The 21770-nt window shown below is 38.1% G+C and overlaps 1 protein-coding gene across 1 annotated transcript; it reads left to right on the top strand.

Moving 5' to 3' along the window:
- Positions 1-4115: 4115 nt before the first annotated feature.
- On the top strand, positions 4116-21770 carry LOC103779308 (rap1 GTPase-GDP dissociation stimulator 1-like). The gene is made up of 13 exons (XM_008946934.1): positions 4116-4119; positions 4214-4324; positions 5177-5299; positions 5476-5601; positions 7687-7815; positions 8607-8732; positions 9377-9520; positions 11320-11454; positions 13759-13884; positions 18094-18233; positions 19091-19217; positions 20260-20388; positions 21640-21770. The coding sequence occupies exons 1-13, from the start codon at positions 4116-4118 to the stop codon at positions 21768-21770; spliced, it is 1551 nt and encodes a 516-aa protein (XP_008945182.1).

Below are 21770 nucleotides of genomic sequence, written 5' to 3'. Positions count from 1 at the left end.
TGAAGAGCTCACACCTCCTGGCTCTTTCCCCGCTACAGAAGCCCGATGAAGCCACGATGCTGTAGCATGTTCTCTATATTGTTGTTTCTGCTCTCCTTAGGATGATCAAAATCCAACTCCCACAGCATAGGTTTGGTTCCTCTATTCAGTAGTTTATGCACAGCTTTATGCATGAATTAACATTCTAGCCCTTCTGCTTAGGAAAAAAGCCTTTTGTACTTCAATCTCCAGAGATTAAGTTCAGACCCTGCAGGTAATCAGTGAGAAAGTAAAATTAGACCTTTCCACCAGAGCCCAAGTCCATTTCCTCCACTTCTACAGTGAATTGCTAAAGCTGATCAGCAATATTCTGATAAAAATGCTGATTCATAAGAATTAAAAATATTCCCTGAGAACATGTTTACCCTGCTAAAACCTTCCTGAGAAGCCAGACCTGCCTGGCTTCTTCCCATCTTGCCTACCAGCCACATGGGCAGCAGGCCAGCCTTCACACATTATTAAAAAACAAAACTAAACAAAAAACAAACAAACAAAAAAAAAAAACCCAACATCAAACCAATCGTTCTGTTTTGCCTGAAGTTCTACCACGTCAACATTCTGTTCCAACATGGGATAAAGCAAGATATCAACAACCCAGAATGTTCCACAAAACAGAAATACCCTTTTGTGACCAATTTTAGTCACAATCTGTATGAGTCAGCATCTGCTTCAATTCCACTTCAGATGCATGGACTTAAAAGACAACAAGTATTGATGAGTCAATCCCACGTTGATTAAATTAATCAAGTTTTCATAACACACAATGTAATAAAATTCTGAGTATCTGAGAAAAGGGTATAGTATTTCTAAGACTTTTACACTTAAACATGGCCTTCTGCAAGACTTTTTATAAAACCAGCTCTTTAGTTTTCTACTTAATTGATTCTGCTGCTTACAGTACTAATTCCACAACATTACAGACTGTAACCAGAGGGATATTCTACAAGGACATTGTCATCATGCAGATGGTGTTATTCTGCTGATCTCTTCCTGGAGAAATAATGATACATCTGGATTTCTCATTACCATTCTACCAACCTAAAGAGTGACTAATAAAACAGACTGCTCCCTGTTACTTGTAAAATAATCTCCTCCAGTTTAAGAGATCCAATCACCTTTTCATTTTTCTATATATCCTAACTGTATTAGAAATGTTGTCATAAATATCAATATTGCTCTAATTAGAGGATAGATTACTAAAGGTTAAATGCACTACCAACACATTTCGGGTCTTGATAAGGATGAAGTCAGAGTTCAGTAGGTAATTCATTCACACAGGTTTCTAATTTATTTCATATTGCTTTCAACCACTATAGCCTTTCATCCACTCCCACTTGATCTACTTTAAGATCAAAGCTGATTCAACTGTCAAGCTGCTCAGGTGATTTAAGAAAATTGCATTCTACTGTACTTCATACAAAATCATTCATTCAGCAAATGGTGGCAGAATTGGACAGAAATGGAAATCAGTGATTAATGCTATTTTTTTTAAAGCAGGTCAAAGGAAATCACTGTTGTTGTACATCTATCTATTCCAGAAGTTTTCAGACTGTTTTCATTAATAAAAATGCAACAAATCCAAAGTCATCTATTTAAGAAAAAAATCAAACCACATTGATCTATCAATTTTAAGCCTGTGTTGCCTTTAGCACATGATTTTGAAGAGGCTATAAAAGACAAACACTGTTACTTTCAATTATGAAGCCTTTCAAGAAACATGAATATATACAGACTAAGTTTCTTACTCAGAATTAAAAATACTGCAGTTTCCCCATATAGATTTTTAACCTGATGAATCCAGTCATTTTTCTAAGGTGGCATGTTGTTTAAAGCACAAAATCAAAATCGTCTTTTGTTCTTAAATAACTGATTTTATTTTTTTAAGCCAAAAGATTTTTCTTCTCAAAAGACAATAACAGCCTTTAATTATGTTTTACTTCCCCTCCCTTAATTCATCCTTTCCTCAAAACAGCTCAAGACACCTCTGGCTCCTCTGAAGTGAATTCCTGTATGCACTAAATTCATACATTCTAATTAAAAAGAAAAATCCTCACATTAACTAATGAACACATTAAGGAAAGAAAACAGTGAATCATCAAGCAACAAAAATAAATGATGAATTATTAATCATTGGCTGAAGAATTTCTAGGCCAAGACTCATGACTACTCTTTTTCAGTGAAATCATTTGTGAAGTAGAAATGCTATTTTACTAGTTTTGGTAACACCTTACATCATATTCTACCCTAAGTTAACTACCTCAGCCAGTTTTCCAGCATTATTTATTACATTCATTTCAACCACGTTAGGTCTTTTTGTTTTCAGGAAGTAGATGAAGAAACCTTCAGATTGAAATGGCAGATTTAGAACAAATCAATAAAATAAACAGCAACCAATTGTCCGTACTGCATGTTATTCCCCAGAGTAAATTCACTTTAAAATAATTTAAATAATTACAGAGTAAATTATACTTTAAAAAGTATAATTGAATCATTAACAGTGACATGCAGAATGTCATTTAAATCAACTGCAGGATTAAGAGGGTGGAAAGCAGTAAGAGTGGCATGAGTTTACAAAGAGTTACAAGGAATGCATGAAATTAAATTACATAAATGCAGAAATCTAATCTCTGCATAAGTAAATTGTAGGATTTGATAGAAGTTGAATTACTAAACAGATACAATAAAGGAGAGAGTCTGTATGACTTCTGTGGAGGCAAATATTGCTCAACCTCTTGCCCTTTAAACATTTTTAAGGGGCTGTCAAGAAGATGAAGGAGATATTGTTAGAAGCGTGGCTTGATTTCTATATTTTATTTTTTATTTTATTTTTACATTTTAACAGTGCATTTTATTTCTACACAACTGCATTTTGATTTCATGGTTCATCATCTAAGCTATCTTATGAGAACAGGTTATCTCATTGTCATAGTTACAGGGGCTGGGACCAGTTTATCCTTATGTGGGTAGAACCAAAACTGTGTATTCTATACCCTCTATGTCACTGCTCATGGGCTGTTAAGAAATCATGGGTAGCAGCTGCCCAGGACAGACCTCACACCCCAGGCTATAACAGATAAGGAAAGAAGTTCAAGGTCAGGGGAGATGTTAACACCTTCCCACCCAGCAGGAGGAGTCCTCCCTGTTAATGGGCCCATCCATGCCTCACCCCATGACTCACACAGAGCTCCCCCCAGGAGCTATTTCTGTTTAATGGACCATCAGGGACCCACCGCATGGCTCATAGAATGACATCAACCCGTTGTGAGATGCCCTGCCCAGGGGGAGGAGCCAAGTGCTCCCACCTGGATATAAACTGGGGTTCAGGACAGCACAGGGGGCCTTACCCACTGGATTTCCAGAGGACAAGAGCTACCAGATCTCTTCTACGAGATCACCGCTTCATCTGGACTGCTACCACCACCCTAACTACAGAGTGTCAGGTTGTATTCTGACTCTGTCTGTGGTTTTTCTTTGTATTATAGCATTTATTTTATTTTTCCTATTAAATTGCATTTCTGTCTTGGAGTCTCTCACTGGTTTGCTTTCAAACCATTACACTCATGAGGTCTGAAGGGCAGAATAAAGACTGCTTTCACAACAGAGAGACAATTATTAGAGGTTACCTTTGATGAAACCTGTGTCATTCAATGTATTTATATACAATCTAGAAATAGCAGAATGGTAAAGAGTTTTTGGATTATTTGGAATACTCAAAACTAAAAAAAACTGTAAAGAGCTGCAGAAAAATGTTACCATTCTGCAGAACTTGGGATAAAGAGGCACATCAGGTTCAATGTGTGTAAAAGCAGAACAATATACATGGGGAAAAGCTAGTAGATCTGCAAATACTATGTTTAAAATAAAGAAGTAATGACAAGCTTCATTTTTCTTCTGTAATTATTTATGTCTCCTCCCCACCTCAAACTCTACCATAGTTATTACAAGTTAATTTCTTTTTCCAGATAGAATTTATCTCCACATGTTTCTGCCTGAAAAAGAGCTATGTTCTGTGAGAAGCGGACCAAGCCTTTGTCCTCAAACTCAAATTAGTTATTTAGCTCTGGACCCTTCAGGACATGGGTATTATGGTCAGCCATTGTCACTGAAAAGAAATACCAGTAAGAACTCAAATATCTGCCACACTGACTCACCAATTTTCTATACCATTGTTTAGAAACCCTGAGTCAGCACCTGGAGTACCTTGGGCTCTGCAGATATGACACAGGAGCTGAAGATCAGATCCTTGAAAGTCTGAATGGGATTCTCCTGGCTCTTACTGAAGATGGCTAAGTATCATTCCAGATTGCTATTTAACCATTTGCACAATCTAAAACACACTCTGTTGTTTTTTTTTTTTTCTATTGTGATAATCTGTATAACAAGAAGTGTTTGCTGCTGTAACTATAGCTGTCCTCAGCCTGTTTTGTTTTCTTCTTTTCTTTTCATATGCTTGCAAGTCTACTGTGACCAAATAAAGCTATTGGTCACTAACACATCTGAAGCTGCAGAGAAATTCCAAATTTAATATTCTATTTACTACAAACTCCTAGGATTAAATTGGTGTGGCCGTATCAGGTCAGAAACTTGAAAAGTAGTTAGTCATCTTATTAGAAAGTTTTTAAGATCCCTGCACATCCTCCTGAAATTATACAAACTTGTATTTATTTGAATCTCCTAGCACATGGTGATTTACTATCTTAAGGACAAATAGCCATATTTTTTATTAAAAAAGGCTAAGGGAATCAACTGCTCTAACTGCTAGTCTAATAAAAGACGTTGTGCCTACCTACAAAATTGTTAGGCCACACCTCAGGAATAGAATCTTAATCCTTGACTTCCCATGCCTTACACAACCATCTTTTTATAGTCAGAGAAGATGAAAGTGCTTTCCTCTTCACTTTGCCACCTGTGCTTCAATTCAGCATGAAGCAGAATAATCAGCTGGAGCTACACTTGCTGCAATTCAAGCAGATTACTGTTCCCATATATTTAGACTGAGACGGCCTTTAAGTACCTTGTTAAAACAGTACCTTGGAATCCACAGATATCCACTCAGAACTTAAAAGAAACAAAGCAATGTGTAAATGCAGCAGTTCCAAACCTACTGCAGGTATTGTTGACACTCTTATCATTACAGAGCAGAGATCCTTGAGTCTACTCAGAGAGAGTGGGATCCTCCTTCCTTTGGCAGAAATCCTGAAGGACAACTCACAATATGCAGTGAAAGCAGCCCAGGTGATTTCAGAGATAGCCAAGAATGGTATGTTGCACTAAAGTGCTAATATAAGCCACATTACAGCACATCAACTGTATGTTTCTGCTCTTGAGTTTTGTTTCATGGCTACCAGCTATTGGTTTTGCAATTGCAAAGATTTCAACATAGCCAAAAAAAAAAAAAAGAAGAAAAATTCAAATCTCTCTCCTTTACCTACACAGAGGAAATGAAGAAACTATGTATTGAGGCAGGTTTGGTTCCAACTTTGATGCCTTTGCTGGAAAGCACAGATGAAGAAATGTTGCTTCATGCTGGGAGGGCTATTGGCCGTATCTGTTATGATAATAGTAAGTAAAGACTTGAGAGAACCCTATTTTCCCTAGCAGTAAGTCACTGAAATCTCTAACTCATAATTTCATGAGACCTGAGCACACAGTGCCCTGCAGCCACCAGCTAAATATACAATTCACAAAGTTCCTAGACATCAGGCTGAATGCATCCCAAACACCTCCTGAACTCCAGAGTTTCTCTCCCTGTATTTTTGACTTCAAGGTTACACATTCTTGCCAAAACTGCAACTACAAGAGTAGCAGAGCCTCAAATGTATCTTAAATCAATTTTGCAGAACTGCCTTGGACCCAAATCCTGAATGGCTTTGTCTTCTTGCAAAGTAATAACAGCATCTATAAAGTAAAGCACTTGTTTAAAAAAAAAAAAAAGTGTCAGAATAAAAAATAGAAAATAAAAGGAGAGATTTATCTATAGAAGAAATGGTCTTCTCTCAGGACCACTGTTTATAGGAGATCTTTGTGCTCCAGATTTTTCAGAAAGCTAGTACACTAGCTGGCCTGCTGGTCTCATGAATTAATATCTTTTCATTTGCATGCACTGACAGTTTAAGAGTATTTTACCTTCGATATCCAGACTATCCAAAACTATTTATTGCATACTGGAGGTAATACAGAACTTTTTACATTTCCCTCTGCCTTCAACTTACCTTCTCCTATCTTTCTAGTCTGGACCTGTGTACCTTCATCTAGAAAGCTATGGATTTGCCTCCCTGCACTGCTCCTATGAAATCTAAGCATAATAGGTACCTGGTATAGGTTCTACCAGCCATTTGCAAGTTACATGTATTTATCAATGAATGCCACATAACAGTTTGAAGACTTCTCCATATGATTACATGCAAGGCTCATGCAATTACTGTACACCAGCTTTACTACAGCATGCAGCCATACTGCAAAACTCTGTCACTTCTGTCATAACACAGGCCCAGCACAGGTTTGACAAAGTAACTGACTATAAGGTACATACTTTAATAGTTTCTATTACTATTACTGATTGAATTACAGTTCTATATACAACAATAGCACCCAGATGCTTTCTGGTGTGTGTCACATGCTGTCAGCCAAGTTGCAGTCTAGCTCTCAGCAAGGCACTGCTGCAAAAGCAGTGTCGTTGTACTGTTCAGCATCCATCACTGTTCAGCTTAGCACTTCATAGTTCCTGGCATTCTCAAAATTATTTTCCATATTAAGATTTCATTCATTACAAGACAAACTACATAAAGAAAGAAAAGAACTACCAGTGCTTTCCTCAGCAATTCAGAATATGGATGGAGATAACTGTAGTTAGCATACTAGAACCAGGACCAAATTAATTTTTACTTATTTTGTTGACTTCTCTTAAATCATGTTAATTTACACCTGCTTGAGAACCTTACTTAGCCTATAAAAATTCCAAATTTCAAGCACTCTGAGACTCCCTACATGCTGAGCAACTAACATTCAAGAAACTAGAAGAGGATGATTCACCTAGACGAAGTTTAAAGCATTGTGTCTCTCAGTGGTATCTTATAATAGCCCAGGTATTAGTATTTTGAGGGTAAAAAAAAGCAAAAGGAACATTCTAACATGCACAAAGCAGGTATATGGACATTTGCCATATGTGTAGGAACACTGCTGATCCCTGAAAGCGGAGTCATCACTCAACTATGCTTTATCTTGGGTTTCCAATCGTTCCCATCTCACTGCTGTTCATAATAAAAGAAGCCATAGGATAATAAGGCTGAGATTCCCAATCCCTGAGAGGAATAAGCCAACTGTTTCTTCTTTACTCAGTTTTCAGATACTTACTTTATAGAAGCTACACTAGTAGTAGGGATACTCATGCGAGCGCTATTATATACTTTTACAGTGGCTTAATTCCTCAAATCAAAGTAGAACCAAGATGTTTAGCCAAACTCTGTCCTGAATCTGCGTTCCCCCCCACATGCATTAACCCAAACCCATGAACAAAAGCTCTACAAATTCTAACAGTGTGAGAAAGAACCAGACTACCTTGCTGCAAAGCATCCGAGCTGGACCCTTTTCACTGATTTCATTAGTCCCTATTTAATCACCTTTAATTTCTATGTTTCTTATTACCAGGGGATCTTCAGGAAGAGCTAGTGAAGGTAGGAGTAATCACATCACTCGTCAGAATATTAACTGATTATGCAGAGAGTGAACCACTCGTCCATGTTGATCTATTGGCCTTATGCAGTCTCACAGATCTTGGTAAGTAAATGTATCTTGGAGCAATATATCATCCTCACACTGTCACTGCTTTTCCATGTACTTTCAACTACTCAGATATTGTATATTTATTAAAAAAAAAAAATTCTCTAACCAGTTTATCTACCTTAATGAAACAGTTTCCCTTTTTATTTACACAAACTTTCAAATCCAAGGCATCTCCACTGACTTAGAATACATGTGCCCTACTTTACACAAGTAGTAAGTAGTGATGGAAGAAAAAGACCAAACAGAAAATACACTATATATAATAAATTTCTGAATAACTTTGTATACTGCTTCCTGCATTTAGCATTAGAGGCGAGGAAGGGGATATAGTATCACACTGTCACATCATCCTCTAGTGAGGTCTTTCCTTTATAGACAACGTATATTACTTAATACCATATTCCATTTAAATGGGTTTTATGTCAGATGGTACTTAACATACAGCTTATAGAGGTTTAGGATGTCAGCAAGACTAGAACCACCTAATCAAGGCAGAAACTGCTACAGCAAACTGTCATATTAAGCCAGGATTAATTTGACAGATATTATGAAGTCATAGCTACAGAAATTACACAAATATAGTGTTGAAGAAAGAAGCCAGGGGAACAAGGGATAGAGTAGTTTTGCTATCTCTGTGCTGCCCAAAGGGACTGAAGCATCTATATAAACAGGAAAACATTCAAAAACAAAGTACTGTCTAATCACTTCAAATTATAGGAAGTTATGTTTTTAACATTTAATCGGCTAAAGAAACATTAAAAATCCTGACTTCATCATATACACAGATACAGCCAAGGAAGCTCTAAGCAAGACAAAGGTTGCTGAACAGCTGGTGAAACAATTAAGAAGAGCAGAGAACCACGAGAGGCTAGAAATTGTCTTTGAGGTCCTGCAAGCACTTGCAGAAAATGGTAAGGCTTCCTTTCAGCTTTGGGGAATAAAGGGAGACAGGATACTGGTACTTAGTTGGGTTAAGCTCTGGATTCTAAGTTTGCCATAGGATCCTACTAACAGAACCAGCAATCCCTTCAGAGGGAAAAAAGCCACAACATATGAAATCCCAGCTTGAGCAAACCTTTACAGCTTAAGTCAGGCAACAAAGAAAGGATAGAGAGAATAGCATTCCAGCCCATTGCTGTGGATCCATAACACAGCAGATTCAGAACCATATTCTCTATTGGGTGTAACAGGAAAGCAGACTAGGTGTATCATTCAAAAATAACCCCAAAACCACAAAACCAAGACAACCAAGTATCATGTCTGCTCTAAGCAGTGGTAAAACAATCACCAACAAGAATCTACTAAAAATATCTAAATACCTAATACAGATTTTAAAGAAATGAAAACTCATGATTGGCAATAGAAGAAACGTCAAAGATTAATGCAGAAGCTCTGCTCATTCTGCCCAGGCGTCACCTTAGTACCAGAATGTGTGTTATAATCAAAAGCAGAACAGGGACTTCACCTGAAAACAGACTGGCTAAAGTTAGCTTCCTAGTTTGAAACACTTCAAAGACAAGAATCTTTTCGTGTGCCTTTACTGTGATCTCTACAGATGCTCTGAAAGTTCAGTTGGTGGAGGCAGGCGTGCAAGATGCGCTGTCTGAGATCCTGCTGAGGCTCCAGGGTAGCTCACAAGCTGAAGATGCATGTATTGTGAAGGCTGCATCAGATCTCATTGTTTCTCTGCTTCTTGGAGGTAAAAAACCGGAATACTGGCAGTCCAGACACACAAAGAAACAACATCAGGGACCCCTCTGCAGAGGAACTGTCATCTGCTCTGTTGGTTTCTTTTACTTAATGGGAATGAATCTGCAACCCGTTTGAAAACTATAGGGAAATTCTTCTCAGGCACCACACCTTCACTTTTTATGGAAGTCTGGTGCTCACATTGCCATGCTTCCCTTTAAGCATATACATGTGTTGCCTCAAGTCATCTAATATCACTATGATTGCTCCTGCACAAAACACAAACGCAAGAACCTCAGGCCACTGTGGCTGTACCTGTGGATGTCAATTCACACTCTGCTTCTGTAACTGCTTTTAAAACTAGCCTAAGAGCCAGTTTTAAATTTTAAGCTAATCATCAGATTAAGTACCCATGGTATTGAACTACTCATGTTTCCTCGTTCACTATTCCAAATCTGTGTACGTACTCTGAACACCTGGATTAACAAATGAAATGCGAGAACTTTCTTTGTATCACAAATTCTGCACCTGTTAGGAACAAACTACACACTGCTGACCTAGATTTTTCACTAAGTCTTTAAGCTGATTTCAGGAACAACACAAAACCACTAAAGACTTAACAGCAATTTAGGTTAGCTAGCCCTGCTATGCTGTAGTTTGCGCAATAAAGAGTAAAATATAAAACACCAAGAACTTGACATTTATCCTGAATCCCACCTCTCCCATGGATAATTTTTACTCCAGGTCTTTCTATTTAATGTTTACACTGTATTGCCACATTTTAACAAGGAGCATTGATATGGTAATAGCAGAGCAATAAGGAAATGTTGACTGGTGTCAAAAATATGCTTCTCTTGAATAATAAACCACAAAGTACAGAAGAACATTTGCCAAATCACATCTTCAAAACACTTCCTTCAGAAGGATGCACAATGTCATAGGGAGGGTTTCCTTTTGCTCTGTAGAAGAATGCTTTCTCATTTCCTATCAAGGTGAGGTAAGAACCTTCTAGTAATAAAAGGGCTATCCTGTTTGCTGAGCAAGTTCTCAAAGGAAAGGGAGACATACACTGACAAAATATTGCACAGAATGTGCTGGGCAAATGGTAGTTCTTGGAACACACAGATCTGCTCTTTCACCAGTATTACACAGTTCGGAACTCTCTACGTCTACTCGTATTTTCCTAACTTCGTAAGAGTGCACCATGACAGTTCTTATTTCAGAAGGTGAGTTTCTCTAAAGAAGTAAGAAAAACCTCAGCCTCATTCTTTCAATGATTAGTTAATGACAGATTATGTGATTGAATACAAGGAGTAACAGCAGTACAAAACCAGTAATCAGACTCACCATTGCTGGATAAAATTCCTGGTCCCACAGTGGTCTCTTAAACCACTAGAATAGCAAAATTGGAGTACTAAAACTATACTGTGGAGAAATAGAAAATACCATCCATGTTCCACCACATACACATTGGAAAATAAAGCAGTATTGAGGAAGAAATTGAGTGGAGAACATACTCCATGTAATACATGTGATATTGAATTTCATAGTGACGGTCCCTAGAAAGTTCTCAAGTTAAGCTTTACTAGAGGGTTTCTCAGCATCAGTTCACAGGCAGCCAATGCCCACTTATCTCTACAGAGTTGAAAGTTGGAAAAAAAAATACCAACCAAAAAAACCCACACCAACATAAAAGCTATAGTCTCAATATTTATCAAGACATGAAATCAGTCCAGTTCCCAAATTCACATGATTAAATTCTATTGTGTTTCACATAACTCTTACCTGCCTGGTTTTGCCTTTCTTCAGATGGCAACTGTGAACGAATGGTACAGTTTGGAGTCGTACATCAGCTTCTGGATCTTTTAGAGAAACATGTAGAGAGTGGAGATGTCTCTGTTCAACATGCTGCATTCAGTGCACTTCGAAACCTTGCTACACCAGGTACAGAGTTTGAAGAAAACTGACTTATGGTGATTCTTTGTAAAGATGTGTCATGTAATGGAGATTTGTGCAGCTCTGTCCAAGTCACCAGTTCCAATCCCTTGTATTCTAAATGGCAATTGATTTTTTTTTACCCTGAAAATTGTATATTTGAATAACTCATCAGGACTTCTCAATTACATAAAGGGTCTAACTATAACATAGTGTGATCTCATTGCTAGCTGCTGGAAGGGTTTCAGTAGTTCAAGACAAATGCAAATATGCAAAAATGAATGCATATTTTTGATATGGTCTCAAGTAATTTATTTAGCTTGGCTTATAGTACTATCACACTCCGGATCATAATAGCCAGCTATGTCTGTCTATTCAGTATTTTAATAAATATACTTCACACTATAAGTCACTCACTTCTAGGTATATTTTATTTCTCTGTGAAGAAATTTTCTACCACTATTCACATCAGCAGAGTCCTGTGCAAACTGCTTTCTAGCACTAATAGAATATCTAGTATTTCAACCATGGATGCCAGCTGCCTTACATCAGTTATAACCTAACACAGGGCTATTAGAAGATAAACAGAATCACAGAATCATGAAAAGTCATGGAGACCCATCCAGTTGAAATTAGTTACATTTTACCTACTAAATTAGTCCCCTATCTTCATTAGAAAGAAAAGGTGGGTTGTTGTTGTTGGTTGGGTTTTTTTTCCTGCAAGCCTAGGGGTGCTGACTCATGCTTTATTCTCATTGACTTCTTTCCTGCAGTATGTACAGTAGGATTTAATGATTACAAACAGCAAAGATATCAATCTTATTTGAAAAACAGCAATTTTGATGTAGTTGCCCTTGACAACAAGCAGAGATGTTCACATTCTAACTCAAAACAGAACCCATATCTCAATGAATACCAAGCCCCACTTTTTGCAACACCAAGATCAGGCATTGCTTCAAGCAATGAACACAACTGGTCTTGTGAAGGTTAAAGGATCTAAAACTCCAGAGAAAGTATGGTTGCAACCTAAAACTTGATCCCTGTATCACTGCCTGCTACACATGGTACCAGCAGATCATAATGTTCTTCATACCTGAACTTTAAAATGTTCAACTTTGTATTATAAAATATGAATGTATCAATACAGAGTCTATTTTGGTTATCTGTTCTTCTGAAGTCTATGACAAATAATTTTAGATCGTTCCATGTGTGGGCAATGCATAGGACTTAAACTATTCCCACACAGGACTTAAACTATTCCCACACTTTTTTTTTTTCTTCAATTTGTAAAAATATCAGAATATGGAATCTGCAAGACATTCTCTCACAATAATACATCACTTTCAGAAATACATAAACTTGCTTTCAACAATATAGTCTGCTACATGGAAAAAAAATACTGAGAGCAAATCCACACAAATTGTTACATAAAATAAAATTAAATACGGGCCAACACTTGCAAATGGGCACATGGGAAGTCTTCAGTTCAAGCAGTGATCTTAAAAGAGGTGTTTATAAAATAACTGAAAAAACCCCATTATGCTCTAGTGAATGGAGTCAGTCTGTACCATGGAAGAACATTAAGAGCAAGTGACTTAACAGTACCTGCTTCTCGGTTTTCCCATTAGAAGGAGGAAGGAATAAAACAATTATCTCCCTAATTTCATTGTCCTGTGATTCTCTCCTCTCCCCTCCCACCCCCCAAAAAAATAAAAAAGACATTCAAAAAATGGGAAGAAAATTGCTCTGGAGGAAGCAGCTTTTGGTATCACAGTTAAGCAGAATTAAGACACTTTCCAGACAAGTTTCTGATTATTACCAGGGATTACTGTAGCAACAACTGGAGCAAAGATGCAAGAATTAGAATAGGAAAACAGAAACAACGGCATGAACGATGGGGTATCAGTGAGCTCACATACAGAACAAAACTAATTCTCAAGAAATGTGGCTATGCAAATCACTTCTGTCACCCAGTTCAGCAGAAGCGGTGTGCAAGTGGATGAAGAATCTATTACAACTAGAAAAAGGAAGAAACGCAACAATGTTGTGTTTATCCTCTCACATAATTCATTTCATGCAGGGCTGAGACAGAAACTTCCTAGGAATTGCTCTTATATTTTGATTATTTTTTAGCTCAAAGAGAAGCTTCAACAGTCAGGTAGTCCTGACATTATTTCTAAGCACTCCAAGAAGTTGGATCTTTTGCGAAAAGCATAATGTAGCACACAATTCAGAAGTTATGTTTTATCTGCATTTTCAGATGCTTGTGTAGTTACTAAGATTCAAATCAACACCTTTTTTTCCATTTTCTAGTTGTTAACAAGGTACACATGCTGGAGGAAGGCGTGGCAGAACGGATTCAGGCACTTCTAAGGTCAGAGATGCCTCCTGTGCAGTTTAAACTTCTTGGAACACTACGGATGTTAGCAGATGGTCAAGGTAGGGAATTGCTAAAGTTTACTGCTGTCAACTATACACCCTACTGCCTGGCCCCACAAGACAACAGAGGTGCAAGGAGACTACAGGCTAAATGTCCTGCTAATGTAATTCTGCTCAGTCTGGAGAGGTTCCAACAGAGATGATTGCCAGTGGCTGCAGGCCTTCCATACTTACCCAAGGCAGCCCCAGAGGTGGACGCAAAACAAACCAAATGGAAGGATCTGCAGCAGTCAGTGTGAAATGGCAAAGGCCTAAAAGGAAGAGGTTTGCCACCAATGATGTACCAGCAAGGCATGAGTATGATGGAGAAGAGTCAGACTAAGGATTTACAACATCAAATCACAGCAAAGCAAATCAACAGAGGCACAGGCAAATATAAAAAGATCAAAAGGGAGCTGCAGTAGAGAGAGAGAGAGAGAGAAAGAGGGGGGAGAAGTGAGTTTCTACTAGTCATACAATCTCTCTGTACACATTGCCAGGTCTATCTTGCTGGTGGCTCAAATGTTGAATTTACTTTGCATGTTGAAATATGGGATTATTGCTTGCACTTCATTCAGGTTTACAGAGTTGGGTATACAAAAGCAACAACACTCACTCTGTGTATGTAGTGGCATTTTGAGAAACGTGTGTGATGTCAGAATTATGTTAAGATCCACTACAATATCTTAATTTACCCGTAGCCTTTTCTAGCTTCTTTACCAGTGTAAAACAAACAAAAAAACCCCCCACCAAACAACCATGCAACACTAACGCTTGTAAGTGTTCTAATCCTTTCGTATCACCAGAGCAGCTCCTCTAGAACACTCCAAGTGTTGACTGATGTGCAGGAATAACAAGAAATAGGTCAAAAACAGAATCAGCAATGCTATGACCATTTTGCAGTAGGAACTGACAGCTGGTACAGAACAATTACAACCACAAATTCATCAGTTACATGGCAGGGGAAAACACATCCTTCTCTCTACATTCCCAGCTGCACTCATTTACACCACTGCAGAAACCAGTTTCATATGGTACCTACTTGCATCCTTTTCCAAATTGATATGTACGACATAAAATTTAGCTCTAGCACTCATATTAATTGTCATGGATTCCAGTCCAGCAAAAAGCTGCTTCCACTTCATTCCACTTTCACCATAGCAGGTGACTCCAGTGGAGGACACTGCAGGATATACAGAAACTTCACCTCTTCTTCCTCACAGGTTTTGCAGGACGTTATTAAAAGGTAATTTCTCTGAAGTTATATCTGAATTGTGACACAAGAGACCATTTAGCTTTTAAAATTAAGACATCATAAAAACACATCTAAATTACCAAACACTAAATTGTCTTTTTTTCTCCACTTAATAAAATCAGTTACCAGCCCTAGTATAGTCAGAATTTGGCACAAAATGATACATACTCTGAATCTCAAGTAGTAGAGATATCAAAGTCTAGAGTAGATAAGAAAGATTTAGATTATTCAGTGTTTACCCACTCCTGCCTATGAGCACATAATTCTCCCACCTTTAACTACTGTCTATTCAGTTTACCCATGAGCTAATATTGCCCTTAATTAACTCAGCCTGAAACCCTTACAAATACACATCTACTAACAAGTCTACACTAAATTAGTTAATTGCATTATCTAGTATAAATTCATTACTCTGACATTTACTGAGCACACTGAGGCCTACTGACTAGAAGAGGGAGGTTTCTTTCTACATATAGAAAACTGCAGGCAGATCTGTATTTTATTACACTAGAGATGTTAGCACCAACTCCTGGATTTTCCATTGTTTCAGTTCAGAGAAGCAGAATTTGTGCATTTAACAGCTCAACTGGAGGTTCAATCATACACACTATTTATTAAAATTTGGTGGTTTGTAAGTTAAAAGGTTCACCTGTTCCTGCTAAGAGTAACTAACTGGGTCTTACCTCAAAGAGCTCTATAGCTGCAGATACCAGGAAGCCCCTGTCAAACTGGGTCAAGATGCTTCCTTTGAACAAACCTCTTAGACTGGTTCCATTCACCACCCTCTTACCTATTTCAGCTTTCTGTACTAAACTGGATTACCATGATCTCCTCAGATTAACAGGTCATATCTGACGTAGAAACAAAAGCCTTTCTGTTACAGAAGGTAATATGCAGCTGGTTGTGCAATAAGTAACTCTTATCTCCAAACAAACATGTTCAAGTAGGCTAGAAGCTCTCAGATTGTTTTGGGGATTTTGACCTGTGAATTGTTCCTTAGCATACTGGAAATCCTTCCTCATCTCTCTCCCCAAAATAGAAAGAGGCCTACAGTTTATGCAAAATATCTTGAGTAATGATGTGCTTTACTGACACTGCCCTTCTGGTGCACACTCTGAGCCTTTCCAGAGTATCTCAAAACAAAACACAGAGAAAGGGACAGGTAAAGAAACAAGAGCAGGGTGATGTCCTCATCAGCCAAACCTACCCCTTCTGTTTGGGATGTGAACATTGGCTCTTCCTCAGGTCTTTGTTTCAGCAAAACTCCAGGAGAAAAACTTCCTAGTATCTTAAAGCCATGAAAGTTTTTCCCATTTTTCACCTCCTGAATTTGCTTCCAAAGGAACAAGGATCTCCCTGGCTACCTTCTTTCAGGACTGGAACTATTTTATAGGACTGGAAATGCAGAAAAAGTTTGGGAAAGCTCACAGATACTTTATAACCCTTCTCAGGGAATGTGCAATTCCAAGGCTTTTAACACATCTCTCTTTCTTCAGAGCACAAAACACACATTTCATGCTCTTCTTTCCTGGTCCTTTAGCATCAAGAGGTGGGGGACAGGCATGGGACAGGACTCAGGATGACCACAATGAAGTCAACAGGAAACACCCTTAATTACAATAAACTACATGATACTCCTAAATTTGAATTAGATCTCATAACCACAGTACAGTTTTGCAAATATAATAATTCTATACCAAAATTAAGCACCTGGCCTGTGACTGCTCTTGCCTCTCAGCAGCTACATCTCATGCCCAGTTGCAAGTGCTGTGTATTTATATCCTCAGTTCACGATGACCTGGAATGCATGGAAACAGTGGTTTGGCAGATTATAGTACAGCTCTTTTGTGCTCAAAGCCAAAAGGGTGAGGACTCAATTCCTACAAAATGCAGCTTAGGTTGCACAGATTACTACTTTATCTTTCTCCTGGTACTCTTCACTTAAAAAAAAAAGCTCCAATTGAAACAAGATGTAGAATTTCAAGTTCTTAAGTACTGAACAGAATCAACTAACTGAAATTACTGAAGCAGCATGTTCTCAGGTTAACCTCTGCTTAACCTATGTGGTTAAAATAGTACTTCACACTCTTCAGTGCCCTTATAACTGCATTTTTCCTTCACTTAGGAAATCACTTCCCGACAGTTAGTCACTTTTGATCCACAGCACTTTATAGTTGCTTTATTAATAAGACTCGTATGGAACCATGTCTTGGACTGATGCAGTATTGAGAGAACACAAAGTTCCTTTTGCTGCTGAACTTCTAAGAGCTTTGGGAGTTGTCTCCATTAGTGGCAACAAGCCTTAAACCACAGCATATCATTAAAGTTCCACTTCTTAAGAAAAATTATCTAGTGAGGTTTTTTCAAACATCAATGATACAGACTAGTATTTCTAGCAAGTCTTGAGACAGGTTTCCTGAAACACAGGGGAACACAAAAGGCTCCTCTAAACACTGGGGGAAGTTTTGATGATGCCCAATAAACGGTTCAACACACATTCTGAAGACTGCAGATATGCAATTACAGATATGCTGCAATTCTGTACTAAGGCTTGGCTGCCCACATGCAACCAACAGTAATTATCGTTACTGAGAGCACTGAAACAGCATGAAGAGGCTCTGAAGAGCCCAAGATTACATTTGTGCAGGGCTCAAAGCACAAGTGCAAGATTTCAGTCTAGTAACAGAATATTTGCTTTCAAAGGTATAAAACTGATTATCTTAAGCCCTGCTTCAGTAGCCTCTTAAAAGGATAGGTCTACTGGAACAGCTTACTTTGTTCCTTATCTCCAAGAGTTGCCCTAAAAACTGGCACTCCTCAGGTAAAGATTCCCAAGATCCCTTAAAAGCCCAATGCTTTAGTTACAGCTCTTAAAGGCTACTGAACTCTGACCTACTGGCTGCTTCCACATTTACGTTTCTGTCACAAAAAGACTGAGAACTCTGATTTTGAATGTTTCCTTATGTTCTCCTCAGCTGATGCAGCTGAAGTCTTGGGCCAAGACCCCATGCTGCTCAACAGACTTGTGCAGTGGTGCACTGCCAACAACCACACCGGTGTTCGTGGAGAAGCAAATCGGCTGCTAGCATCGATCCTGCGTCACAACCGATCCCAAGTACGAGAGCTATTAGTCCAACATGTTTCTACTTTAGCCTTCTCAAGTAATTTCCAAGCTTGCTGATATAGCTCAGGGTTAAGTGTTAAATCGGCTTTATCGTGAAAACCATGAAAGTTCACAGTAAAAACCCTCTTAGTCTACCTCAACACCAGTAAGAGGGAGGCGAGCAGATAAGCCGTTCTCCCAATAGCCACAGATACTGCACAGAAAAACACAACATGGTTACTTATTTGTCAACTTTTACTCTGCTTCAGTAAGGCTTGACAAGTGGTAAGTAGGTAAAGCTTTTTTATTTCCATAGATATTAGTTTTAGATTTCAATTAAAAGGGTAAAGATCATCCAGACACATCACAAATATCAGTCCTCCAGAAGCTCCACAGAGCCAACTTAATTACCTAGTGATGGACAAATCTGGCATGATCTGTATCTGCTGGCATATCAGAACAGGCTTCTGTTCCTTGTAAATCATGCAATTACATATAGGCATCCTAAAATCCTTTACTCTGAGGCAGCAATAAAAAAGTAGATACTAAACATACAGCCTTTGATAAAATAAAACTAATCCTTGCTATTTTGAAGGCGGAAAATGGGAATAAGGTCAAACTAAAAGTCTTGACACAAAACCACATATTTTTATCTCATGGAAAGCATTGACATTGCAAGTAAATTAGACCAGCCCCAAGAAGACATGTGTGATCCATGTCAAAAGCAATGTTATCTCTAGTCCTCAAGTAGCAGTTTGCATTGCAGCAGGCAAATAATAAAAGCCAAAGAGTACAATGTCATTTCTCTCTTGATTCTACTTTATTCATATCAGATTTCCATCTGTGATAATTTACCTTTGCTTTAATAGGAAGTGGTCAAAGCCATAAAGGAGGCACAAGGAGTGAAGCATCTAGTTTTCATGACAACAAATGTGCATGCTGCCATGCAGAATGAGGCTCTGAATGCCTTGGCAATAGCATCCGCCATCAACCTAGGTATCTTTCTCCTACAAGTATTTATCTGTGTGGGATCCTCAATTATTAAGAAACATTATCATGCCATTAATTCTACAGAACAAGTAAGAAAAAGCATGTTTCTTGTCTAGATTTAGCTCCTCAGCATGAAAGAAAGGAGGTCAGACATCCAAAAGATCAGAAAAGCAAGAGACTTCAGGAAGTGCCTGAAGATGTTTTTGTTTAGGGCAGAGTCAAATGATCAGGTTGTGTGGACAGGCACAATCTATGTAGTAACGTGGTAACGCTGCTAGAAACCTACACAGAAAAACCAGAAAAAAAACGTACAGGTGAAGATGGCTAGAGGAAAAGATCAGAAAGTCTACACAGAGACAAAATTAAGGAGAAATAGTGGACTAGAACAGTCAATGAAGACTATAGAGAAAATAATCTTCAGAATACAGACTTCAGAACACAAAGGCAAATAAAGCAGGAAGGTAAACAAAAGGGTCTTGTAGAAGCTGCAAGTGAAACAAGTAAGGAAACTAAAGGTTCTAACTACTTGTACTAAGCTAATTTCAGAGGTATTGAGTATAATTTTCAGTTTTGTCCTGTATGACTGATCAAATTTGAAATTGGGTCATACAAATAGTCACCACAGAAATCTACACACATCAGAAGATAAATTGAAAACAGCCAACTTGAAATTTGGAATTTCCCATACCAACAAGTAAGACAGTGAAGAGCCCATTTTGCTGCTTGGTCCACCATCAAGGCTCTCAAACTCAACTGGGCAACTAATGTGAATCAACATTTCTAAAACTGATAAGAGATTAAAATTTGCAGTTATGAGATTATTTTATACAATCTATAGTATACAGGTTTATCTTCCAGAATAAGGCCAGTAAAGAAACACTGTACAGAAAATACATACATTCTCCAGTACAGTAAACAGATGCCCAAGACATCCCTATATTGCCACTGAGATGAAGGCAGTCAAGAGTTTTATTTTTGAAAAAATCAAGCACGTTCATCTTCTAGCTTTCCAGGTAATAACTCAGGTATTTGCTTACTTGTTTTTCAGAAACCCTTGAAGAAACTTTTAAGGAATCACAGCTAGTTCAAAGCTTACATAAGCTTTTACAGGATGATAATACAAGTCCTGAGGTGAAATATAACTCCATGGTCCTTTTGTGCAATCTTCTTAATTCAGGTAACTTCATTTTAAATTCTCTGTAGTGAGAGGATGAACATTTGTGATGAAAACAAACATTTTCTGTTACTAAGGTGCTGCTTGCAATGTTGCCAGTCAGTGAGTAGTAAAAGGTATTAAAGAGGCTCATTCTTTATTGATCACTAAAACTCCCAGTCAGGTAGCTTCCTTCTTTGTGAAAAATTGACAAACCTACCAGTTAAATAAAAAAAAGAAGGCTCACTATATTCCAGTGAGTCAGTGGCATAATCAAGTCCTGAATTAGCAAAACTGGAGCCTTGTAATGAAGGCATCTTTGTCCAAAACCACTATGCGCAAATGTCTGGCAGTCCCAGGTCCTTTATGCACCACAGCATTTTTATGCTCAAAGAAATAAAGAGTTTGTATTATCTTCTACCAGCAGGCATAATTTGTTCTGCCTGTGCTGTAAGTGAATCAGAAAGATGAGATAAAACATCAATTTTAGTAATGCTGCCTTTGCACAGCAACTTTTAGTAAAACACATGAAGGTTATGATTTCAGTTTCTCTCACTCCATGATTATGGAAGCCTTAAAATGCTTCAAGCAAGATCAGACCCATCCTGAATGTGTGTCACTGAAAACAATCACTTTGAACCCAGGAGTCAAAAAACCTCATGCCAGTTTCTCACATCTTAATACATAAATCATGTAAACTGAGAATAATAATCTTGTGGCAGATCCTTGCCTGAGCACAAGGGAGCTGCCTTTTGAAACCTGGAGCCATCTTTTATCAGCAGACAAGCTGGATTTTGCAGTATTCTCTATTTCCCTGTAGCCACACGTATTTTGGAATATGAATAACCATCTCCATCTTTCAGTGGTATTACAGAGTACTGACACAACAGATTTCTGTAAGACTTTTTTCTCCAGAGGTATAAATACTTAGCACTTTATAGACTAACTGTAACACTAAGTTAGTTGAGTCTTAGTAATATGAAAAGCTAACAGGAACCATACAGGCAAAAAATTGCTGGAACCTGTCCTGTATTATAATTTCAAAGTGCTTTTCTTCTGTTCAGTCAGTTCTTGGAAGTCAAACAGAAGGAGAAAAAATATCTCACCCTGTTCAATACTTTCAGTGGATAAAAGGGCATCTATGAAAAGAAATTTTATATAAACTAAAGCAGCTCATTCACAATAGCAAGTACTCCCAACTTCTATCTTACAATAATTGTTGGGAGCAAGTATGCTATGGCATGTCACAAAGTCAGCATTTCATCTCCTATTCAGGTGATCTGAGACAAGAAATAGAAGACGACAAGATTAAAGAAACCCTCGAAGAACTCTGCAATGACAGCAATGCAAATGTCGCCAAGGAGGCCGTCACAACCTTACAGGCTTTGAGAGAGACACCCCACTAG

Source organism: Merops nubicus, unplaced genomic scaffold (genome assembly GCF_000691845.1).
Source record: "Merops nubicus isolate BGI_N331 unplaced genomic scaffold, ASM69184v1 scaffold20509, whole genome shotgun sequence".
In the NCBI taxonomy this organism is placed as follows: Eukaryota; Metazoa; Chordata; class Aves; order Coraciiformes; family Meropidae; genus Merops; species Merops nubicus.
This window is presented reverse-complemented; position numbering and strand designations above follow the sequence as displayed.